Raw genomic sequence first — 26579 nt, 5'->3', positions numbered from 1 at the left:
TCTATAACACAATTATTTTCTTTTAACCCCACTACCAGGAAGCTAGACCCCATCTCCACCCGTTCTGCCCCCTCACAGCCATAGTCCTGGCTCTACCCTTCAGCTCCCCCACCCCCACAGCTAGAGTCCTGAGACCTCCAGCTTGCCTCTGCAACTACCCGGGCCAGCCACAGCCATACCTCCCTTTCCCATCTCCTGGCCACCCTGGGAAAGGCTTCTCACTCTCATCCCAAAGAAGATTTTGCTGTGTCACAGGCATGTTTTGCGGCAGCTGAGGAGACAGTATGTGCTACTCAGCTTCCTGGGTTCATCAGTAATTCTCTTGAGTCCAGCGAGAGTACTGATGAACCCAGGAAGCTGAATAGCACATACTGCCTCCCAGCTACCCTGGGACCTGCGTGGGGCATAATAAAGCAAAAACTAACTTCCCCTGCCAAACCCTGCAACTAGAGTGTCCGTGGCTGCAGCAACGCCATGAGAGGCTGAGCCTATTATACCCACCACCTATGATACTACTAAAACATTTTTAAGACTAGACATCCCAGCCTAGGCAAAGGTGATAAACAGGTCTGCCTTAGACAAAGGAAAGTGGGTTTATGTCAACTGACATATTAGCCATAAACAAAGCTATTGGACTAACCCAGCAGGAGTTTTTCTGAGCATGAACTCAAGAGACAGAAAATTAATATGGCTCCTGCTTCCCAGACACACGGGAGACTGACTTTCCAGGATGCTTTCATGACTTACAAGACTAAGACATCTCTTTATATCTAAAGAACAAGAAAGACTCCATCTTTATCTTTCACCTGAGGAGACAATGAAACCATGCATTTTGATTTCTCTTACGGGTCCAACCTAAGATTGCCAGCAAAAAGCTGGAGAGGAGACTTAGAGTGAGAGAAACCATCTTGAGCAAAGACTAGAACTTGCTAAATTAACTTTTAGATTTTTAGATATGTGTTTTCACTTTTACTTGCTTGTAACCATCACTACCTTTCTTTCTTTTGCTTGGTATCACTTCGTCCATGCTTTTGTTAATAAACTTATTTACTTTTACTATGAACAAATTCAGTGCTATCTCTCAGGGAAAGGATGTATTGATTTCAGTTAAACTAACTGTGATGTATTGACTCCTTAATAGACCAACAAATAATATTTTCTGTGAATGCACAGTGGTAGGGGCTGTGCACTGCAGAGAAACATCTTTGAGGAACTGAGGGTCTGGAATTTACTGTCTGTTACCTGCTAGATAAGGCTTGAGCTAGGAGAGTCTTGAGGAATTTGCTGGTGAGACAGACAGACTGGGGTGGCTGGAAGCTGACACATACGCTAACTGCCAGAAAAACTCATGCTTGCTGAAGAGAGACAGGTAACACAGTGGCTCACAAATCAGGTTCTCCTGCAGCATGTTATAGCCAAAAATCACCACCATTTCAAATTTAGCAAAAAAAGCTTATTATTTGAACATAGTTTATGATATATAAAATACTATAATGACTTCTCCATTAGTTCATCAATTACTTTAGTAGAGAGCATCATTTGAGAATCATTAAGTTTCTTCTTAAATTTATTTTTAATACCTCAGCTATTACAAAGCATTTCAGGTTAAAAGGATCATAATTGCTAGTTTCTTTCTCAGGCACTCTCCTTACGTGGAAATTCTACCAGGCTGTTTTAAAAACTATCAAAGCCACTTACCACCATAACCTTTCAGTAAAGTTATGTAATTAATAGTCTCAGAGAGGTAGCCGTGTTAGTCTGTAACTTTAAAAACAACGAGTAGTCCTGTGGCATCTTAGAGACTAACAAAAGTGATATAGTATCATGAGCTTTGATGGGCAAAACCCCACTTCATCAGATGAGCCTGAGTGAAGAAAAAAGGGGGACTACCAGAATCATAACAGAAAAAGAAATGTACCTGGCAAGAGTAGTGGAGGTGCTAGTGAGGCTAACTGAGTGGGCTGGAAGACCTCTAGGTGGACCCCTCCTAATGGTCATAATGAGAGTCTGGACTTCTACATTGACTGCTTCCGCAAATATGCACAAGCTGACAGAGTGAACAAACAACATCACATGACATATAACCTCAGCCATGCTTGGTAGAGAAACACTGGAGACATTCCACAGGGATTTTAACAACCTACACCCCACCATCAATCTCAGCCTGGACCATTCTACACGAGAGATCCATTTCCTGGACACCACAGTACAAATCAGCAATGGAAAATTAGACACCACTCTACAGAAAACCCACTGACTCTTACAGTTACCTACATGCCTCCAGCTCCCATCCAGAACACACTATACGATCCATCATCTATAGCCAAGCCCTTTGATACAACCGCATCTGCTCTAATCCCACTGACAGAGACCAGAAATCAGGATCTCGACCAAGCATTTATAAACCTCAACTACCCACCCAGAGAAATAAAAAAGCAAATTGAAAGAGCCAGACGAATACCTAGAAACCATCTACTTCAAGACACACCCAAGAAAACCAACAATAGAACACCACTTGTCATCACCTACAGCCCCCAACTTAAACCTGTCCAACACATTATCAATAAACTACAGCCTATACTGGAACAGGATACTAAACTCTAAGAGGCAGACCCATAGTCTCCTATAGACAACCACCTAACCTCAAGATGATTCTTACCAACAACCACAGGACATACCACACTAATACCAACCCTGGTACCTTCCCTTGCAACAAACCCCGTTGCCAGCTTTGTCCACATATTCACTCTGCTGATACCATTATTGGACCTAACCAAGTGAGTTATAAGATCCAGAACACATATTCCTGCTCATCCAGAAATATAATTTATGCTATCATGTGCCGAAAGTGTCCATCTGCTATGTACATTGGACAAACGTCTCAGACACTTCACCAATCAATGCCCACAAAACAGATATTAGACAGGATCACAAAGAAAAAACAGTTTCTTGCCATTTCAACCAGAAAGGACATTGTCTCAACGCCTTGATTACCTGCACCCTGCTTCAAAGACCTCTTAAGACCACACTTGAAAGGGAATCCTCTGAACTGTCATTCATGCTTAAATTCGACACTTTACACCTAAGCTTAAACAAATACATTAATTATCTTACCCATTACAAATCTAGCTTCCCCAATTATCACCTCTAATATCATTAACTCACAGACATTTACTTTTCCCCTCCCCCCAATCCCACTTCTGTTCTGAAATGTGATTTGTCCTTTTCATGTGTGTTAATTTTTTTCAAGTGCATCCTTGGTATATATGGTTGTGCCAATTTTCTTCCACTATTTGATCTGAGGAAGTGGGTCTGGCCCACAAAAGCTCATCACCTAATAAACCATCTTGTTAGTCTTTAAAGTGCTATATAGTCCTGTTTTTTGTTTCAGCTACGCCAGTCTAACACAGCTATGTTTCTATCACTATTATAATTAAAGAGGCTGACAAAGGAGGTAGTCATCACAAACAGGATAGATTACAAATAAGAAGCTTCCCGGCAGCTCACCAACACCGCGTTCTACAGGCCTCTTTGCTCTGATCCCACTGAGGAATACCAAAAGAAACTACACCGTTTCCTCATGAAACTCCCTGCTACAACCTGAGACCAAATCTATACCAACACAAACCAAAATCTCTGACCAGCAGTATTTTATCTACTACCCAAGATCCAGAAACCTGGAAATCCCGGCAACAGGATTTATTGCAGGGGTAGGTTCCTGGGTCTGAGGTGTGATGTGCGGCTGCTGGAAAGAATTAGCTTTGTGTTAGGGCAGTGGTCACTAACCAGTAGATCAGGATCTACCGGTAGATCTTGGAGCCTTTGACAGGTGATCCTGACCAGTTTGGTCAGCAAGCTATCAAGCACTGGAACTGCAGTTGCCCCTCTCCCCTACTGTCATGCTGCTCCTGCCCTTGGCCTTGGAGCTGGTCATATGGCTTGTTCTTTGGGATTGGAAGAACCTTTTATTGGCTGGTTTAGTGTGCCTCATAGAAGAGCCCAGTCTCAGGCTGTGGCAGCCTTGTCTCTAAGCAGTTCGTCCTGAATTAGATGCTTTCAGTAATGTCCCACTAAGTGCCCCTTGTTACAAACCTCTAACGTACAAACCCATCAGCACCTTCTGCCACAACAGTATAAGGATTATACTAGAAGTGTATACTCCCATTTACATAATTTAAAAAAAATAGACACTGTTTTTATTATTTACCATAGTATAGCACCTAGGAGCCCCAGTTATGGACCAGGACCCCACTGTGGTAGGCACTATGCAAACGGAACAAAAACAGTTCCTGCCCCAAGGAGCTTACCATCTAAGCTTCAGACAAGAAGCAACAGATGGGGAATACAAGGAAACAATGAGGCAGAGGTGGTCGTCATGCTAGACAACGTCCTCAGCACACCAACAGCCTAATTTCTGTCCATTTTTGTGTGTGTATGCATCACAACAAAAGAGTTTTAAGGAAGGATCTGAAGGTAAACAATTATGCAGTTTTGCAGATGTTTATGGAAGCTCCTTCCAAGCATGAGGAGCAGCATGCAAGGAAGCACAAAAGTGCTTGTTGGAAAATGTAACAAGTAGGCAGTGGAAGTTGGCATCATAGGTCAATAGGAGGTGAGCCTTGACATTCAGTAGTGAGTGAGAAATGATAGGTAGGGTAGGGACTGACTGAAATGGTAGGTAGGATGAGGAAGGGCTTTGAAAGTAATACAGTTTATACCTGATGCGATAGAGAAGGGAGAACCAGTAGAGGATGCAAAAGCAGCCTATCCTGCATGCATACATATACATTTTTGCAACGTTGACATGAAATATTTAGCGATTCAGATGGAAGCAGACGTGACCTATCATTTAGACACTGGTGGCAATTTTAAACAGCTGGTTGATTACATAAAACAATAAATGGATAAGACATATACAAGAATGGCTATTAAATTAATTTGCAGATCTTGACATTTGTGAATTTAAAAAGATGCATACAGTATATTGTGTTTGGAATTAGGCTTTACCCACCAAGTTTGCTTTCTATATAATCTAAAAAGCATTTTAGGGCTTTTTAAAGAAAAAGCTAAGAAAATTGTCTCAAGAAACAGCAATGACTAATTCTAAAGTGTTCTGCCTTTGGTCCCAAAACATTATCACAGTAGAACATGACAATCACTAAAGAGTTGCAATGATTTACCATGTGAATGAAACTGCTGAAGTTGCATAATACGGAACAACCATATATATACTTTCCATTGAAAGAAAACACAGAGTACTTATAGAAGTTCTACAAGCCCCCAAATTGCCTGGAATCACAAATCTTTTTGTATTTAAAATTACATAGTATATACAGTACACTTCCGATAATCCGGAACCTATGGGATTTAGGTGGTGCCAGATTATCAAATATGCCGGACTATCAGGAAGTACTATAAGCAGGTTATATATATACTGTATACATTATATACACTGTATATAAAGTGTTCTTAACCCTTTTTATTGTACATACTGTATACAGTATACTGTAATGTTTTAGTTTTTTTTAAGCTTTTTTACCCTTTTTGCTCAGTTCAGCTGCTGCCGCTGTTACCTTGTGACTCTTTTTTTGCCGAAGCTCACTCACTAGGCTCTTGCCATTTTGATGCCGGACTATCAGGAGTGCCGGACTACTGGATGCCGGACTATTGGAGTTTTATACTGTATAAAGTGGTGGGTTATAGAAGCATGTAAACAATATTTGTTCTTTGGTTAAGACATACAGGGCAACTATCAGTCCTGCTCTAAATTTAGTACATTTTATAAACCCCTAACTTGGTCTCTTTCTATGTTTCCCGCCCTCACTGCTGTGCCAATAGAAGATTTAATGAGGATGGGACTTTCTCTCCAAGGTCTGCCTGCCTTTTTTCAAACTGCCCCAGTGTGTAGAATGCCTCAATGAAATCTGCTCATCAGGCTTCCACAATCACTCTGTAGATCTCTTCTAAGAACTCACTGCTACAGAAAATCCAGATTTTAGTTGAAATACAACTTTAAACCATCTATACTCTGCATGCCTAAATGGAGAAACCACAATTATATTTCTGTAGCCTGTGTCCTTGCTCACCCCTCTATCCTGACATATGTTATTCCTCCATTTTTCCATCAAGTCCATCATTCAAGGCTACATCTAGATTACATCCCTCTGTCAACAGAGGGATGTAAATGAGGCACTTTGAAAGTGCAAATGAAGTGGGGATTTAAATATCCCGTGCTTCATTTGCATAACTGCATCATGGCGCTCTTTTGAACAAGCACCATTTCAAAAGTAAAACCGCGGTCTAGACGCAGTTCTTTCAAAAACGGCAGGCTTTTTCGAAAGATCCCATAAAACTCATTCCACCCTCTAGACCCAATTTAAAAAAGAAAGAGAGAAGGGAGAGAAAAAAGGAGAATGCCAATACCTGTCACTGACAACGCTGTGCCCTGGCCTGATGACAGAAGAGCAAAGGGCAAGTGCTGCATTCTGGGCAGCACTGACACCTGTGACCTCTTCCACAAGAGCTGTACCCTCCCCTCCCCGCCCGCCTTTCCCAGGAGCTTGGCAAGGCTGTCGGTTCCTCTGGCTGTTCCACTTCTTCACTAAACTCACTTGCTTATAATGTTGCATCCACATCCTCCAGTCCACGTCCTCCATCTGCTTGTGTTTTCAGGACAAGGATTGTTTCTTTTTGTATTTGTACAGAACCAAGAACAATGGGGCCCTACATCAAAAATGTAGATATATACTACTACTAAAGTTCTCCTGTATGTGTCCTCTGTGAAGCATCTAACATATTTGTTCTGAGTCCTTGAAATAATATAAGAAAATAAAATAGGACAGCTCCTGAAATAGTACAGAGATTATATTTGCAAGTCAAATTAAACTTGCAGTTTTTCAGATAAAAATACCTTGCAGTTCTTAGCTGGAACAGTTATCAATATAGAATCAGTTTTGTAGGATATCAAAAGAATTCACTGGACTATAAAATGGATTATAAGAGTATAAGACCTCCATTTATAGCAAAGACAACTATTACAAAGGGTCACGTCACCTATCTCTATAGATTTTAGTTCTTCAAGTTATTAATGCTAATGAAAGCTTAGTGTGAAACATCCTGGTACAAGGGACAGCAAAATTACTCCTTTGCCAACTGTTGCCCCAACTCTAGTGTAACGAGGATACTTCAAACTGATACCGTTCCACATAACACATTGTACTAATTTTATTTAAATTGGTTCTGCACCCATAATCCAATCAACACATGGCTTTGGCCAATGTGATATACTCAGGGACATACAGAGAGTACATCAATAGTGTGGATGCAGACCACGTAACACAAACAGAGCAGCAGCATGTGCAGTCCACAATGGTAAATAGATTGAGATCCCCTGATTTAGAAACCGATTGGTGCAACACCTGTGTGAACATGCTTATAATAGTTTAAGCATGTCTACACATGCACTGATGTAACTGCATCAGTTTCTCAAGCACTTTAATTGGTAAAAATTGGATGGTTAGAAAATCCCTGAGTTAATTGGTGGATTTTACATTTACCCAACATTAGGTGTATATACCCACTTGTTACAGCAGGTATGCAACAACAATGGCAACACCTTTTGAAAATTCTACTGTGTAATCAGCACTGCATGTTCACACCATAACAAGACACAACAAGTAGTACATTTGATATTTGAAAAATAAGTTAGTTTTATTGTATCTGCTAAAATACAGAGAACATCTAATCTCTTAATAAAGGATAAATGAAACAATAGGCATATCCTGACTACAGATACACTAATCAGCAATGGTTTAAAGCAGGGGTTCCCAATCTTTTCGAGCATACAGACCACTATTCAATCTATTAAAATTTCACAGACCCCTCAAACAATATAGCTGTTTTCAAACATTCCACACCTGCGTGACAGGTTTGTAAGTGACGGTGGGGGTGGTAAAGTGGTGTACAAATGCTGTGCACAGGCATTCTGATTGCACCTGGTGCAACAAATGTACTTACTTTATAGCAATGTTGGGACCTTCAGTGGCGGGGATTGACCACTGTATCCCTTCCAATATTTTTGGTCAAAATGACCTCTTAACCAGAGGAAGAAGACCTGGAGAGGTGGGGGATCAGCGTAGAGCTGACCAGATACTCAGCTAGTATAAATCAACTTAGCTCTACTGGTGTCACAGACGCAACATCAATTTACACCAGAGGATGATTTGCCTGGATATATTTTAGTCGCAGTGTCCAGGCAAAAATCCCTGCCACATATGAGTATCCTGCTGACAATGCCTGTATCCACCACACCTGTGCCATAGCTAGCATGGCTCTGATCCAAATCTTGGCAGGAGTTTATTCGTGCCCTTAGTCCTGCATCCATGTCTTCTGAAGTCCATGTGAATGTTCCCATTGACCGTGAAAAGGACAGCATTAGCTCCAAGGGAAAGACATGACTGTAACAAGTATACTCTCTTGCAATGATTATACTCAGTGTGTCAGACAGATTCATTTCAGACACGGTGGAGGAGAGATGATATTTGAATCTCTACTATAGCCACCCAATATAAAGTGGAAGAATACTTCCTTCTCTTTCTCCTCACCTTCCCACCACGGCCACCTCTAACCAGGTAAAACTAACTCATACAGACAACATTATATAAACTGACATTCCACTTAATAGGCACTTTGGAAATTCCCAAGCCATGAGCTGTCCTGCAATCTAGAAACTGTGGTTACCAAACATGAGCTAAATGAGAAACCGCTGCACAATGAGTCCTTGCAAACATTCTTGGGGTCATTGTTTCAAAATAAAACTTGGAATATTTGAATTCCATGACCACAAGAGTTTGTTGCAGTACTTAAGGAATATCCTATGGGTTAGGAAAGCATCCCCTCTCCCCACATATCACTCATTGACAAGACTGTATTGGGTCAGGACAAGCAGCAAAAGGTGGTCCTACTGGAAGATGATACCAAAGTACCTGCAGCTTTAAGGATAACCTCAGGATAGTTCTGTATATCTTTTAAATTAATATACTTTCTGGTCACTAAAAAAATCTTGAAAAGCATTTGGTAAAGACTTTCCTTACCATTCATGACTAATGACAACTTTGGAAAGTAATATGTTATCCATAGAACCAATACCAAGTGATTGCAACACTGATGCCCCCCCTACCAAGGGCAGAATTTCGGGAGGATGGAGTGAGAGAGGCATGCACAGAATGCAAGCACTGTCCCCTCACTCCCTTAACATCTGCGGAATGGGATGAAAAGCAAGCCGCGTCCCGGAGCCCAAAGCTGCTGACCCACCCTCCCAAAATTCTGCCTTTGCAGCTCCTGCCCCAGAACTTTGCCCTTAGCCGGGCATGGAGCCAGCGGGGAGAGGAAAAAAATGAAAAGGAAAAGAAAAGAAAAGAAAGAATCGGGTCCATTTTTGCAGATCCCCTGCAGTACCATTGGGAATCACCAATTTAAAGGACAGAAAAGAAAGAGGAATAAATATCAGTTTTCACAGAAGAGAGAGATAAATAGTTGTGTCCCCTCAATGATCTGTGCTATTCAACATGTTTATAAATGATCTAGAAGGTTCAACATAGAGGTGGCAAAATTTGCAGACGATAACTATCTTGACTAATTTTGTAAGTCCAAAGCAGATAGCAAAGAGTTACACAGAGATCTCAAAAAACTAGGGGACTAAGCAACATAATGGCAGATGAAATTAAATATTAATAAATGCAAACTAATGTACATTGGAAAACATAATCCCAACTATAATATAGAATGATGGGGTTTAAATTAGCTGTTACCACTCAAGAAAGAAATCTTGGAGTCACCATGGGTAGTTCTCTGAAAACATCTGCTCAAGTGTGCACTGACAATCACACAAACTAATAGCAGTCAGTAGGAAAGGTATAGATAACATGACAAAATATCACCATGTTACTAGATAAATCCATGTGATATGCCCTCACCTTGAATATGACTTGCAGTTCTGGTCACCCCATCACAACAAATATGTTAGGGAATGTCTACACTACAGCGCTAATTCGAGTTAATTCGAATTAACTATTTCAAATCAAGTTAAGCTAATTCGAATTACCGCATCTACACACAAAACCTATTTCAAAATTGAATTTTGCTATTTCGAAATAGCGCGTCCACACTGAGTGGACTCTGAACCGAAGTTAAGGCTGGCCGGAACCAGTGCCGGCAGGGCATCAGGTTAGGACAGTGGTCCCCAACCTTTAGAGGCTCCCAGGCACCTGGGGGCAGGGCCACTCACGCGCCGGGCGCCCGGAGGGGTGGGGCCGCGTGTCCTGGGGCACGCCAGGGGCGGGGATGCCCTTGCACCCGGCGCTGGAATGTGCCCCAGGGCCGGGGCCGCCCGAGCGCCTTGTGTCATGGGTCCGCGCCCGGCGCCGCCGCCCGAGCCGCGCACTCTGCGCCGCCGCCCGAGCCGCGCGCCCGCGGCCGGCACCGCGCGCCTGCATGTGCCCCGGGTCTGGGGCCGCCCGAGCACCGTGCACCAGGCGCCAGTGCGTGTCGCGCACCTGGGGCCGGCGCCTCCAGTGCTCCGCGCGCCGGGGGGGGGGGGGGGGCTGGCCCAGGTTGTCGGCAGGCGCGCACAAATGCCCCGGCGGGCGCCATGGCGCCCGCGGGCACCACGTTGGGGACCACTGGGTTAGGACTTAGTGTGTGGGGCTGCTGCCTGAGGCTAACTGAGCTCCATGCTTAAAGAGACCCTACCCCCATCCCGGACAGACAGTTCTCACGATTTCCCACTTGCTTGTCTACCTTGATGAGGGACAGCAAAGCAGTCCTGTCTTGGAGTGCCCCGAGTGCCTGCACTTGGGACACCACAGCACTCGGCCACATGGAGCCAGAGCTGCCCCTGAGCTGCACTTGCTACAGGCTGCCATCCGGGGGGTCCGTCAGGGGGGCTGTCAGGATCCAGGAGGCCCTGCGGGAGAGCGTCCACCCCGAGGAGCCCTCAGAGCCACCCCAGTCCTCCCCACTGGGGGCTCGTGCCTCATTTCACCCTCACGTCCTTCCGCTTACTCCTCCCTAGCCCCCCTTCCTGATGTCAAACAAAAGATACGTATGTTCAAAAATTGAAACTGGGTTTATTGAACAAAATTGGGGGGAGGGATGAACCTCTGGGGAGATTGGGAAAAGGAGGTAGGAGAGGAGAAGAGAGAAGGTGGGAGAGAGGAGGGGGAAACCTGGGAGGAGGGAGCTGGAAGGGGGAAGCAAGGGGAAGAAGGGGAAGGGGAAGGGGAAGCTCAGGGCCCAGGGTTGGGGGGGGTCTCACCAGACCAACTTGATTTTCATTCAAACCTGCTCCTGGGTTCGCATGTGGCCTTTGGTGATCAGGCTGGCAGCTATCCTGCCATAGATGGCCGCATTCCTCCGTCTAGTGCAGAGATCGTGGACATTCGGTGCATCCTCCCCAAACCTGAATAAGGTCCATGATCTCCACCCTGGACCAGGAAGGTGCCCGCCTTCTTCAGCCCCTGTCAGGCTCCTGGGAGCTGGCAGACTGCTCCTGGGGAGCGGTGGAGGGCTGGCTGGCTCATGTTTTGGGGCCACTGGGTCAGGGGCCCCGGTGGCCACTGCTGGCTCTGGGCTGGCAGGCTTGGAGCTGGCACAGGCACTGTGGCCAGGGTCTACCACTTTAATGGCTCCGGGGCTGGGGGAGAGGAGAGTAAGTTTTCCTGGTTGTGCCCAGAGTGGCCACCAGGGCTCCTTGGGAAGGACTGGAGGCCCCCTATTTCGAATTAAGTGTTTACACAGCACTTAATTCAAAATAGCTATTTCAAATTTGGCATTACTCCTCGTAGAATGAGGTTTACCAAATTCGAATTAAGCACTCCACTATTGCAAATTAATTTTGAAATAGCAGTTTGCATGTATAGACACTATTAAAGTTAATTCGAAATAATGGCTGTTATTTCGAATTAACTGCAGTGTAGACATTCCCTTAGAAATTAGAATTGGCAAAGGCATAGAGAGGGGAAACAAAAATTGTTAAGGATATGGAACAGCTCCTACAGAAGGAGATATTACAAAAAATGACACTTTCTTGGAAAAGATACAGTAAGAGGGGATATCATAAAAGTCTATAAACTAGCGTAAAAAAAGTGAATAACCAACTGTTGTTTACTCCTTCACATAACACAAGAATCAACACTCAACCAACTAGGCCTCATATTCAACACCAAGAAAACTAAAGTGCTCGACCAGCACCTTCAGGATCCTACTCCTGCAATCAAGATCAACACAAGGACCTTGAAGGAGGCTGAGCACTTCCCCCACTTCAGCAGTTATTTGCCACAAAAAGCCAATACTGACGAGGAGATTTAACTTAGTTTCCTGTGTACCACTACAGCTACTGTATGCTTTAGAAAATGTCTTTAGAAACAAGCTTCTTATGTACCAGGTCATCATTATCCTTGCTCTCCTATACCATGCTGAAACCTGGATTACATAGAGTAGATGCTCTTGAACCATACCATCAATGGTGCCTCTGCAAGATCTTTCAAATTAAGTGGGCTGACCAATGCACCAACATCAATGTCCTGTACCAAGCCAAAACCTCTAGCACTGAAGCTGAGATCATCTGCTACCAACTCAACTGGGCTGGTCCACATTCTTCAAATGCCAGAAGAAGATGCTCAATTCCTGAAGATTATGCTCTCACAACAGAGCTAAGGCCAACAGATGATGAGAGAGAGAGAAAAGCACTTCAAAGACAACCTCAAAGCCAACATGAAGAAGTGCATCACTGAAATAAACTTATGGGAAACCTAAGCCCCCAACTGACTAAAACGGAGAAGCAGCTCAACTCAACAATCCAGATCTGTCCCTTCCACTGGGAAACATCTACGCCAACTGTGATAAGATATGCGGATCCCAGGGTAGTCTTATTAGCCACCTCCAGATCCACCAGTTACAACTGGCTAATATTTCATGGAAGATGATCATCCTTGAACTCCAACAGATTGCTACTTACTATATTGCAAATAGTGTTACATTGGAAGAAATGTTACACTGAACTGCTATGTTTCTGTGATTTGTCACGGTTTTTAAGAAAATGCATCACCCTAGACTTAACAACCGAAAAACAGTTAAAATAAAATAATGTATTTATTCATACAAGTATTCAAAATTAAAAAGGACTAAGTAGAGTTTCAGAAAACTACACGGTCTCTACTGCAATCCTATACAAATTATACTTCAACAACTGCTAAAATAGTTAGATTCAGTTCAGCATCTCTCTACACATCATGAATCAAATCGCAAAGCTGTTCATAAGTTATAACCAGGAATGATAAATACAGCAAAAAACTAGAAACCAGGAGGTCTAGTGTTGTATTTCACATTAAAGCACTAACTCACTGCATGATCACAGGGAAATCACTTAACCTCTTTGTGCTTCAGTCTGGGTAAAAGCAGGGGTGCATACCTTCCCCCCCCTCCCCCCCCCCACACACACAATGTGCAGGGAATTAAAAAACCTATCCCAAGAAAAATGTAAGAAGTTCTATAAGAGAAAAATATCTTACTACTGTTCCATTACCTTTTTTGAATACATATAAAGATTGAGATATTAATCCCATAAAAATTAGGAAAATTTAAAATTATGGTTCCCACAGCACACATATATTGCACACTAATTCACACCAAGTGCTGCAATCTGTCTCACTACTGAGAGTTGAAAGAAATGGCATCATACCATCACTTCCCCACTAGTATTCACTTTGAACACTAGTTCATAAGAGGGCAAAGTATGTGTATAATGGGGCTAACTAAGAGTTACTGTGGAACCATAGCTGAATTCCTTGACTTATATTTGATATTTTAGAGATATGCACAGTGTACATACACCACAATGCAATATGACAGGAGAGATTAAGGCAAAATGATAAAAACTGTCATCATGTGTGCTCCTTACAGGGAGGGTGTATGAAATCCTACCATTGCTGATTAGTGGCTTTTAAAGCCTTCCAATGAGGGGTTAAAACTGACTGGCTATAGAGTGCCTAAAGCAGATTCTTTAAAATGTATCTATTTATTTATTTTGGTCCAGGGAACTCTGGCTGGAAAAAGGAAGATGCTGCATCTGTTGATCATGGTGGCTATCATCAGAGAAACTAAACGGTGCTTTAATTTAATTTCTGTCACTACAGAAGGAGCCCACAACCCATCTGTGATGGAATACGTCCCTGTCTTCTCACCCAACACACCACTGTAATAATCTTTGTACAAAGTACGCCTTGTAAAATATCAGTTGAAAGCTCATAATTTGCTGGTCAGTATTGTCCCAGTAAAATGTGTGTGAACTTTTAAGATTCACCTGCATGATGTTATTAACACGTGTCCCAACCTTCCCAGCCCTTCCCAGCCAGAAATCAGGTCTGCCCCAGCAAAGGAAGGAATATATGCTTGCCTTAATTTGCAAATAAGCAGTGAACAGAGTCATCAAGCAGGGAGAGAGAGCAAAGGAAGTTTAAAGAGATGAAAAATCCCAGCAGGAAATATCCTTACACATAAACTCTTTTTAAGATGGGTCTCAGCTAAGATCAGGATGATTTGAGGCAGATACCCCAAGTGGGATCCAGGGTGGGTAGACAGCCTACTCTGCTTTGCTACGCCACCCTCTCCCAGCTAGCTGCACTCCATTGCTTGGGGGAAGAGCCAGGGGGCAAAGCAGGGAAGAGGTAAAGTGGTGGTGGGGCTGGCAGAAGAGGGGTTGCTCTGGGGCCCCCTAAGGATGGCCCTGGCTAAAATGTTTTTTGAGAGGGGGACAGAGTCTATAAAAAGGAGGAATAAGCAGCCCAAAGCACCTCTCTCTCCATGCCCATTGCATTCACTGCGCCTGAAGAGACAAAAGAAGAGGCCAATGGATTCTGGGAGAGAAGTCCCTTGACCCAGAAAATTTGATCAGTAAGACTACTGAAAGCAGGTGGTGAGAAAACTTTGCTTTGAATTTTTTTAGTTTTTAATTTTAGGCTCCAGAAAGTGTTTGATCTACATTTTTCTTGTAACCATTTCTGAATTTCACATCTCATTACCAGTACTCACTTAAAATCTCTATTTAGAGATTCTTTTATTGTTTTTAGCTAACCTCACTGTGTACAAGTTCAAGTGTCTGAGTAACTCCATTTGGTGCAACAAGTTGTGACCCTCAAATAAATAATGGACCTAGTATATTTGTGCAGTCCAGGTGAGGGCTGGGCAGTAGAGGACATGCATTTCTGGGGATGTGGATGGGGGAAAGGAGGAATCTGGGGCCACTGCTTGTTGGGATCACGGTATGGAATTCTTAAGGCACAGCTGAGAATGATGTACCAGCTGGAGGCTGTTCTGTGAATAGTCCAGGCTGGAGGTACATTGTAAAGGGCAACACAGATTACAGGGAAGGGGTAACAACTACTCATTAGTCCGTATTGTACCTGGTACATCACAACACCCTATGTATAAGTTTTATTTTGGATACTCTTATGGCTACCATTACAATTATAACTAGGACACAAATAGACAAAAGATTCAAAAACACAAATTCTGCATTTTTTATTCTCTCTTCTTCCCCAATTTGCTTTTTAATAATTTTTTCTCCTCTTCTAGAAATCTTTTGGTCCCCTTTCTCATCTGAGGATTTTTGGTTAACATTCCCTCCCTTCATGAGGGGTTGTTGTTTCTCTTATCTTTGTATTTTCTGGTTGGTTGGAGGGTACTCACACTGTCCACCTGGCCTCTTCAAAGTGTGTGCTTCTTCCAACTTGCTCCTTTCCCCAAACTCACAGAAGTGTGCTAGGAACACCACTAGAATGAACCTGATGAAAACCTAGCCAATTTCAACCTCAGGAGCTACAAAGGTCTCTGTAAATCCAATCTCAGATAAATCAGTTTCACCCTTCCTCTACACAGTTGCTTAAGGTTCTGTAAGTGAAACAGTTTAGACCAGTGGTCACCAACCAGTAGATCAGGATCTACTGGTAGATCTTGGAGCCTCTGACAGGTGATCCTATCAAGTGCAGGTTTCAACTGCCCCTCCCCATACTCTTCTGCTGCTCCTGCCCAGAGCCTCAGAGCCACCCGCTTGTTGTGCAAGGTGGAGGAAACAGAGGCAGGAGGGCGCTGACATCACTCTGTCCCCCTCCCCCCTCTCCTGTACCCCATCTTCACAGAGTGAGGGGGTGGGGCCTCAGAGAAGGGGCAGGGCAGGAGGGTATTTGGGTTTGAGGTAGATCCTGAACTGACTTAAATTCAAAAAGAGATCTTGTGCTTAAAAAGGTTGGAGACCACTAGTCTAGACTGCCTATACTACCCTGGATTTTGCTCTGGCACAGCAGCAGCTGTATCCTGTACACTAGCATACCACATGGGGAATTACTGGTTAAATTGGAAAAGATAGGGATTAATATGAAAGTTGAGAGGTGGATAAGCAACAAGTTAAAGGGGAGACTACAGCAGGTCATATTGAAAGGTGAACTGTCAGGTTGGAGGAAGGTTACTAGCGGAGTTCCTCAGGGATCAGTTTTGGGGCCAATTTTATTTAATCTTTTTATTGCTGATCTTGGCACCAAAAGTGGAAGTGTCCTAATAAAATTTGCGGATGACACAAAGTTGGGAGCTATTGCCAATTCAGAAAAGGATCGGGATATCATACAGGAAAATCTGGATGATCTTGTAAATTGGAGTGATAGCAATAGGATGAAATTTAATAGTGAGAAGTGTAAGGTTATGCATTTAGGAATTATTAACAAGAATTTTAGTTATAAGCTGGGAACACATCAGTTGGAAGTAATGGAGGAGGAGAAGGACCTCAGAGTCCCGGTTGATTATAGAATGACTATGAGCCGCCATTGTGACATGGCCATGAAAAAGGCTAATACGATCTTGGGATGTATTAGGCGAGGTATTTCCAGTAGGGATAAGGAGGTGTTAGTGCCATTATACAAGGCATTGGTGAGACCCCATTTGGAATACTGTGTGCAGTTCTGGTCTCCCATGTTTAAGAAGGATGAATTCAAACTGGAACAGGTACAAAGAAGGGCCACTAGGATGATCCGAGGAATGGAAAACCTGTCTTATGAAAGGAGACTCAAGGAGCTTGGCTTGTTTACCTTAACCAAAAGAAGGCTGAGGGGGGACATGATTGCACTTTTCAAATATATTAGAGGGATAAATACCAGGGAGGGAGAGGAATTATTTAAGTTTAATACCAATGTGGACACAAGAACAAATGGATATAAGCTGGCTAGTAGGAAGTTTAGACTTGAGATTAGATGAAGGTTTCTAACCATTAGAGGAGTGAGGTTCTGGAACGGCCTTCCAAGGGAAGTAGTGGGGGCAAAAGATCTATCTGGTTTCAAGATTAAACTAGATGGGTTTATGAAGGGGATGGTTTGATGAGATAACATGATCTTGGTAACTAATTGACCATTCATTATCAGTGGGAAATAGGTCAATGGAAGGATGATAGGAGTTACTATAGAGAACTTTCTGGGTGTCTGGCTGATGAGTCTTGCCCACATGCTCAGGGTTTAGCTGATCGCCATATTTGGGGTCGGGAAGGAATTTTCCTCCAGGGTAGATTGGCAGAGGCCCTGGAGGTTTTTCGCCTTCCTCTGTAGCATGGGGTACAGATCACAGCTGGAGGATTCTCTGCATCTTGGGGTCTTCAAAGTATTTGAAGGCTTCAATATCTGAGATATAGGTGAGAGGATTATTCTAGGAGGGGTGGGTGAGATTCTGTGGCCTGCACTGTGCAGGGGGTCAGACTAGATGATCATAATGGTCCCTTCTGACCTTAAAGTCTATGAGTCTATAATATGGAATTTTCAAATACTTAGGGAAAGGTGCATAGAAAAGTCTCTCAGCAAAAACAAACATTTACCAGGATGTTCTCTTTTGGCTACAACTGGCACAGATCATTTTGTCATTAAGTTTTTAGATTTCTTGCTCGTGTATCTGTTACGAAGTGTCTGCCACCCATTCCAAAAATGCAATTACATTATCACCATGTATATATTTTGCTAAACTGCTATCTAGGGTGTAAAGAGATCACTATCTACTATTTGTAATACAAAACAACTAATCTACATATTTGGATGTTTGTGATACTCTGCTGGGAAATTCCATAGTAAGCCTCTCTTAGGCCTGTGTTGCCCATACTAGTCACAAATTGAATCATGTTTAAACACAGAACTTACTGAGAAAGCCATTTCCCTTGTTCAGACTGAGCAAGGTTATCTAAGGTGTTTGTACACCAATGTGAGAAGCCTGGAAAACAAACAGGAAGAATTAGAAGCCCTGGCCCAGTTAAAGCACTGTGATTTGATTGGAATAACGGAGACTTGGTGGGATGACTCGCGTGACTGGAGCACTGTCACGGAAAGGTAGAAACTGTTCAGGAAGAACAGGCAGGGGAGAAAAGGAGGAGGAGTTGTATTGTATGTAAGAGAGCAGTATGATTGCTCAGAGCTCCAGTACTTAGAGGGAGAAAAGACTGTTGAGAGTCTATAGGTTAAATTTAGAGGTGGAAGCAACAGGAGTGATGTGGTTGATGTCTGCTATAAACCACCAGATCAGGTGGATGAGGTAGATGAAGCTTTCTTTGGACAACTAACAGAAGCTTCCAGATGTCAGACCCTGGTTCTCATGAGCGACTTTAATCACCCTGATATCAGTTGGGAGACCAATGCAGCAGTACACAGACAATCCAGGAAGTTTTTGGAGAATGCTGAGGATAACTTCTTGATACAAGTGCTGAAGAAACGGACCAGGGGTCATGCGCAGCTTGACCTGCTGCTCACAAACAGGGAGGAAATAGTAGGGGAAGTAGACGTGGGTGACAACCTGGGAAGCAGTGATCATGAGATGATAGATTTCAGAATCCTGACCAAAGGAAGAAAGGAGAGTAGCAAAATACACGCCCTGGACTTCAGAGAGCGGACTTTGACTCTCTCAGAGAACAGATGGGCAGGATTCCCTGGGATTCTTACATGAAAGAGAAAGGAGTCCAGGAGAGCTGGCAGTATTTTAAAGAAGCCTTATTAAAGGCACAGGAAGAAACCATCCCGATGTGCAGCAAGACAAGCAAATATGGTAGGCGACCAGATTGGCTTACCGGGGACATCCATGGTGGGCTTAAACACAAAAAGGAAGCTTACAAAAAGTGGAAACTTGGACTGATGACTAGGAAGGAGTATAAATATATTGCTCGAGAATGCAGGGGAGTTATCAGGAAGGCGAAAGCGCAATTGGAATTGCAGCTGGCAAGAGATGTGAAGGGCAACAAGAAAGGTTTCTATAGGCATGTTGACAATAAGAGGGTAATCAAAGAGGGTGTAGGGCCCTTACTGGATGAGGGAGGTAACTTAATGAAAGATGATGTGGGAAAAGCTGAAGTACTCCATGCTTTCTTTGCCTCTGTCTTCAGGGACAAGATCAGCTCCCAGACAAATGCACTAGGCAACACAGTATGGGAAGGAGGTGGGCAGCCCTTGGTGGGGAAAGAACAAGTTAGGAACTATTTAGAAAAGCTAAACATACACAAATCCATGGGCCCGGATTTAATGCATCTGAGGGTACTGAGGGAGTTGGCAAATTCATTGTGGAGCCTTTGGCCATTATCTTTGAAAACTTATAGAGATCAGGATGATTGGAAAAAGGCAAATGTAGTGCCCATCTTTAAAAAAGGGAAGGAGGAAAAGCCAGGGAACTACAGACCAGCCAGCCTTACCCTGGAAAAATCATGGAGGGGATCCTCAAAGAATCAATTTTGAAGCACTTGGAAGAGGGGAAGTGATCAGGAATAGTCAACATGGATTCACGAAGGGCAAGTTGTGCCTGACTAATCTGATTAGCTTCTATGATGAGGTAACTGGCTCTGTGGATATGGGAAAGTCAGTGGATGTGATATACCTCGACTTTAGCAACACTTTTGATACGGTCTCCCACAATATTCTTGTCAGCAAGTTAAGGGAGTACGGATTGGATAAATGGACTGTAAGATTAATAGAAAGTTGGCTAGACTGTCGGGCCCAACGGGTAGTGATCAACGGCTTGATGTCAGGTTGGCGGTCAGTTTCTAGCGCAGTGCCCCAAGGATCAGTTCTTGGACCAGTTTTGTTCAACATCTTTATTAATGACCAGGATGAGGGGATTGATTGCACCCTCAGCAACTTTGCAGATGACAGTAAGCTAGAGGGAGGGGGAGATATGCTGGAGGGCAGGGATAGGGTCCAGAGTGACCTGGACAGATTAGAGGATTGGGCCAAAAGAAATCTCATGAGGTTCAACAAGGACAAATACAGAGTCCTGCACTTGGGACGGAAGAATCCCAAACATTGTTATATGCTGGGGACTGAATGGCTAAGTAGCAGTTCAGCAGAAAAAGACCTGGAGATTACTGGATGAGTCAACAGTATACCCTTGTAGCCAAGAAGGCTAATGACATATTAGGGTGCAGTAGGAGGAGCATTGCCAGCAGATCCAGAGAAGTGCTTATTCCCCTTTATTCGGCTCTGGTAAGGCCACATCTGGAATACTGTGTCCAGTTCTGCCCACCCCCCCCAATATAGAAAGGATGCAGATGCATTGGAGAGGGTCCAGTGGAGGGCGACCAAAATAATTAGGGGGCTGGAGCGCATGACCTATGAGGAGAGACTGAGGGATTTGGGTTTGTTTAGTCCGCTGAAGAGAAGAGTGAGTGGGGATTTGATAGTAGCCTTCAACTTCCTGAAGGGAGGTTCCAAAGAGGATGGAGAAAAGCTGTTCACAGTAGTGACAGATCGCATAACAAGTAGCAGTGGTCTCAAGTTACAGTGGGGAAGGTCTAGGTTGGATATTAGGAAAAACTATTTCACTAGGAGGGTGGTGAAGCACTGGAATGGATTACCTAAGGAGTTTTTGAAGTCTCAGCTTGACAAAGCCCTGGCTGGGTTGATTTAGTTGGGATTGGTCCTGCCTTGGGCAGGGGGCTGGACTTGATGACCTGAGGTCTCTTCCAGTTCTATGAACTATTCTACTAAATATATTACACAATTTTGCTATACAAGGACTTACATGGGAAAATTATCCACAACTTGCTCATAACAACTGTCTTTAAACATGTCTCTAGCTAATAAGGTTTCAATTTTTCAGGCCTTTAACTATACAAGTGAGACAAAGATGCTTTCCCCCCCAATAACAATTTGCCTTCAGAGCAAAAAGATGTCCTTTTTTTGTTATATGATTGTATACCTCCTCTTAAAAAAAAGGGGAGGGGAGCCTAACAGGTTAGTATGGTTTTGCTTGCTTGCTTGGTTTTTAAACCTTAGAAATATCAAGAATTTCAAAACTCATCTTCACAGTTTTGGCTAGAACTCCTCAGATATAGATTGGCCGTCTTCTCAACCCCCAGTCACAGAGGGGATACTGAATCCTTAACAGAGAAATCTTTTCTTCCATGTCTTTTGTTTAAAAATTGTTTAGTTAAAGTCTGCATAAAAACCAGTTCCTTTCTCAATCCATGAAGCTTCACTTCCTTGGAGTTTGTGCTATATTACATATCTATTAACTTCCCAGTCACCCAGAGAGTCCTGTATAAAAGATAAAACCCCAAGAGGAAAAAAAATCCACTCAAGCCTCCAAATGAATCTATAATACATGAATTCCTGTGAGAGAACCATAACATCACTATTTGGATATAAGCAGGGTCAGTCAGTCTGTTATTTTTGCCTAGAATCAACTGATTTATTTGGCTTTGTAGCCAAATCCAAAACCTGGGCCAATATGGTTAGCAAAAGGTGACATGTTTAGTACTGATAACTTGTACTTTTGAGAGAGAAAATGTGACTACAGAATATTACATGGGACTCTCTCTCTCTTAACTGGATACTTTTTTTTTCCCTATAAATCTGAAGTGTGTGGATCACAGTGAATAAGGGCACCACCTACAATAAAGATTTTTTTCCAATGTCAGAGATTCTCCATTAGATTTATCTAATATTTCTTTTTCTGTAACTCAGATTTTTGCTAGGACAGACACTTATCTTCTTGGGTTATTTAATAATGTGATTAATATTCCCATATTTAATTCCCTACACAGATTAAATATCTTTTTGTAGTCTGTTACATACTGTTTTTTAGAGTGAGAAATGTCTAGAATAGTGTGGGCCATTATCTTCAACAGGAGGAACAAATGACTAATTATGGTTAAAAGCCATGTGAAATGTATGTCCTGAAAAAGCAATGCAATTAACAAGATGTGCCAGACAAGCAGCCCATGCACCATGACAAAACTGCAAAGGCATGCAGCAGGAAAATCAAAGGAAGAAATCATCAAAAAAATGAGACTGTAAGCACTGGTAACAAGTCAGCAAGGACAAAAAATATAAACAAGAAAGATTCTTAGCATTAAACACTGGATTCAAAGTAACTGGCATTAGGCCAAGGTGTGGGTGGATTCAGAGCTGCCATTTATGGACTGCAAGCCATCCACTGGTCTCCATATCACTACGGCAAACAACCATCTGCATACTGTAGATAGTTTGCTTGAGTATCTTTCAAAACAGTGTACTTTTAGAACACAGTCTTGATTAGAAAATAGGAGACATTTAAAGGAACTGACAAACCACGACATATGCCATGTAAGGCTCAAGCTGTTCCTAAAGAGCACAGGCAGCTTAGCAGCCTTTAAAAATGTTGTATAACCATCTAAAGTCTAACATTTATTTTGCAGAGGCACTAATTCTAAAATGCACTATTATTTTATCATTATTGTGCCTTTGCTTCCATATACAATTATTAGCAGAAAATATGGAAAACGCTGACGAGCGCATCCCACTATTATAAAGTTTTCTAGGATGCCAATCTCATGCTAGGCTCTCAGCTCCAAAGGCTCTGCAGTCAGCAGGAGCCCAGCCTTACCTACCAAAGGGTCACTGAGTGGATCCACGATCAGTTTCTCTTATTTTGTGTGTTTACGTTTGGAAAGCTTCGCTTGCGGTGCTACAAAGCGAGGGGGCCTGGAGCAAACACTGCAGAGAACTGCATCCCGCAGGGAGCTCAGGCTGGGCCCAGTCTCAGCTTCCAAAGGGTCCCAAATTCCTGCTACTCCTGGCATGGTCCTCCCCCCCTCACCTCCTGCTGAATATGAACAGCCTGTCTACGCCGCTTAGGGCTACTTGAACCCGCCCCCACCACATACACGCGGCAGGTGTCGCTTTTGCATCACCTCCTGCCGCCCCCCTCCACGCCAAGCCCCCGGCCCGCTCTCGGGCTCGCCCCCGCGCGGGCGCAGAAGCAGCATCAACTGCGCAGCACGCTGGGCAGCAGGGGCCCGAGCGCCGCGAGGCCGGGCCGGCGGCAGGAGACACCGCGCAGGGGGGACTCGGGCAGGGCCCCGGGCCTCTTACCTGCTGCTACCACAGCGGCCGCCAGGCAGAGCGAGAGGAGCGGCGGCGGCGGCAGAGCGCGCGTGGGGAGGCCCCGCCAGCACCGAACGGCTTCCCCCTTTCCCACCCCCGGGCGGGAGCAGCGTGACGGGCCCGGCCGCCCCGGGAGGCATGACGGGAAATTCCTGGGCACCGGCCGCTAATGCCAAATATGAGCATGGAGCAGAGGAGACAGCGCAGGGCCCGCCCCGCCGGGGCACCCCGAGGGCTCTGCTGGGACCCCACCTGAAACGGTGCCAGCTGGCGTCAGGCGCAGCGTCTGTGTCCCTCGGCTGGGACACGAATTACTTACCACAGGGGCTTCCGCACGGCCCACCCGTCATTTCATCCTGGAGAGGCCGGCTGCAGCCCCTCTCCCTGGGGAAAGATGGGCCAGGGAGAATGAAGCTGGCCACCTGTAATACAGGCTTCGCCTCCGACTCCCCCTTGCTGGGTGCAGGGAGACTGCAAAGGGCCGGTTTCAATGGATTTTGTAACGTGAACCGCCTATTGCCAACGGAAAAAAACATCCTCCTAGGTCTAACTCCTAGATCAAGGTACACACCGCTAGTCGAGGAAAGTGACTGACACGCCCAATGGTGGGTTTAAATCACTAGTCGAGAGCAAGGACTATTGCTAGCTCCTGTCAACCTATTAATTTCCCCTCTTAGCATTTAAGCAACTCCCCAATTATATATTGGAAAGAATTAGATATTTATAGGAGAGGATGTGGTAGTGACCACCTTCACTAAAGTATATTCTTTAAAAACAAAAAGCAGTGAGGTGATAGGAGAGCTCAGTGGCAAAATCCCCAATACCTCTACAGTGAGCCCTCGCTACTTCGCGGTTCGACCATCGCGGATTCACGACTTCGCGGACTTTTTTCTGTACATTAAAGGGTGGTTTGTTAACAGTACTACCGTATATTCCGGCTTTCAAAGCCTCGGGGGAAGCCGGCGGGGGGGCATCCCAGGCGCGCCTGGGCTGCTCCCCCGCCAGAGCCCCTCCGCGGCTTTCAAAGCCTCGGGGGAAGCCGGCGGGGGGGGCATCCCAGGCGCGCCTGGGCTGCTCCCCCGCCGGAGCCCCTCCGCGGCTTTCAAAGCCTACTTCGCGGATTTTCAGCTATCGCGGTCGGGTTTGGAACCTATCTACCGCGATAAACGAGGGTTCACTGTAGTTATTTTCTCTCTTAATGGCATTGACTTCCTCTTCCATGCTGGCTCAGAGCACTTCTACACTGCAGGGCAAAAGTCAAATTAAGATACACAACTTCAGCTATGACAGTTGTGTAGCTGAAGTCAAATTAGCTTAATTCAGCTTTTGGCACTCTCTGCACAGGGAAGTCAAAAAAAGTGTTCTTTTGACTTCTGGCTTATCCCTCTGAAATGAGGGTTACAGGAGTCAAGAGTAACAAGTCCTCCATCTCAAAATTATTTTGAGATAAAGTGTGCATCTACGCAGCAAACCATTATTTTGAAATATCAGTTGTTCCAAAATAATGCTGCTGTGTACACGTACCCAAAGAGACCATCACTCAGCTACAGATTTTTGGTCAAGAGAATGAGCAAGGTTACCATGGTCTTTATTCCTCTTTTGCTGTATCAAGATTAAACCTACAGTTAATGGAGCAACTGGTCTCCGGGTGCATCTACACGGCCCCCACAAGTCAAAATTAGATACATAATTTGAGCTGTATCTAATTTGGAAATAAATTGCACTATTCCACAACATTCCTTAACCCTTGTGGAGCAAGGGTTACAGGGAAGCCAGAATAGCATGCCCGTTATTTCACAATCTATTTCAAAATAGCTATTCTGTGTCTTTAAACGCATCTGTTATTTCAGGATTTTTCTGGTATCCCAAAACAGCGCCACTGTCTAGATGTAGCCTCAGAGAACATAGATCTTAGACAGCAGAGCAAAAGGAAGGTGGGTATTATTCAATTAGTTGTGTAGTTCACTAGTTGAATCACTGTAGTGCCAAGTAAGCCCTGAATACAGCTTTATAAGCTTCTGAAGCTTAGTAGCTCATGTGGAGTGCTAGGTTTAACAGCTATCCCCTCACAATAAGAGGAAAAAATAGCAGATATTTTAAGAATTTTATCAGACGGTGCTATTATCCAGCATAGCAATGAGAGAAGGGTTCATTATCGTTTTTTTATATCAAGTACTGCATACCTTACCCCTGCACTTAAATATTGTATGAGATATATTGTCAGTTTAATAAACTGTTACTGTTCTCCATAAAGACCAAAGAGCATTTCAAAAGAAGCTTCAAATACAACTGACTAAATTTAGAAGCCAGAATTGCAACAGCTAAAGAAACAGTTCTGCCCATATTTCAAATAGAAAAATCCTTAATAGAAATATAAAAAATATTTCCAACTTTGAACTGTTTTTGAAAAGTTTTCTGACTGGGTTGCTTGACACCTTCCCCCTGCTCAGTTTCTTTTGTTGTATTTCAATCCCCAATCTACAAGGAATATCTTCATTGTACTAGTGCACTTACGTGTTAATATTTCAAAAATATGCAGGTTACCTATGCAATATTACAGTCTCCAGGAATAGGCATCTACTGTAGTCTAAACTTTCTGTAATCAAAGAAATGATTAAGAGGTGACTTAGTCACTGGCATGAGGAAAAGGCATAAACGAGAGCCAGTGATTGAAAGCTGAAACTACTCAAATTCACACTAGAACTAAGATACAGTTTAAGAGTTAAGGTAGTCAAGAATGGAAACAATCTACCTAGAAATATAGTGGAGACTAAAAATATGCTATAGATCAAATAGAAGCTTGAGACTGCTGACATTTTTTAGTCAGGTTCTCAGACCTGCATTATGCCAGTTAGATTAGGTAATCATAATGGTTCCTTCTGGCCTTAGAACAGGTTACAAAAATAAGATTAATTGTAACATACCATTGTGTGCTCAATGTCAGTAACTTCTCAGCTCAGAATTGGTTTTTAGTGGAATTAAGGCCTGTATTAAAATCAGCACTACCTAAACTTGTGCCTTGAGAACATGAGTATGTTAAAATTTTAAATGGGTGTTGTAGAAAAGGTCTTCCTTCTCTCTAGCCTCCACCCCTCCAAATGCAGACAAATATGCAAAGCAGAGACACTTTTGAAGATCGAAAAGTTGAGACACATG

The 26579-nt window shown here is 43.7% G+C and overlaps 1 protein-coding gene across 5 annotated transcripts in view; it reads right to left on the bottom strand.

Annotated features, from left to right (window-relative positions):
- Positions 1–23892, bottom strand: part of MSRB3 (methionine sulfoxide reductase B3) — a 135093-nt gene extending 111201 nt beyond the window's left edge. The window contains exon 1 of one of the 5 annotated variants that reach the window (XM_006130198.4): positions 23743–23892. In XM_006130198.4, coding sequence (XP_006130260.2) covers positions 23743–23773 — 31 coding nt within the window. In that variant the 5' untranslated portion in view covers positions 23774–23892. Of the gene's footprint in view, positions 1–23411; positions 23621–23742 lie in introns of those variants that run through there. The other 4 variants (XM_025188271.2, XM_075931156.1, XM_075931176.1 and 1 more) reach the window with 4 other exon arrangements.
- Between the last annotated feature and the right edge of the window lie 2687 nt (positions 23893–26579).

Source organism: Pelodiscus sinensis, chromosome 1 (assembly GCF_049634645.1).
Source record: "Pelodiscus sinensis isolate JC-2024 chromosome 1, ASM4963464v1, whole genome shotgun sequence".
In the NCBI taxonomy this organism is placed as follows: domain Eukaryota; kingdom Metazoa; phylum Chordata; order Testudines; family Trionychidae; genus Pelodiscus; species Pelodiscus sinensis.
Note: the sequence above shows the minus strand (reverse complement) of the source record. Positions and strands in the feature narration are given on the sequence as shown.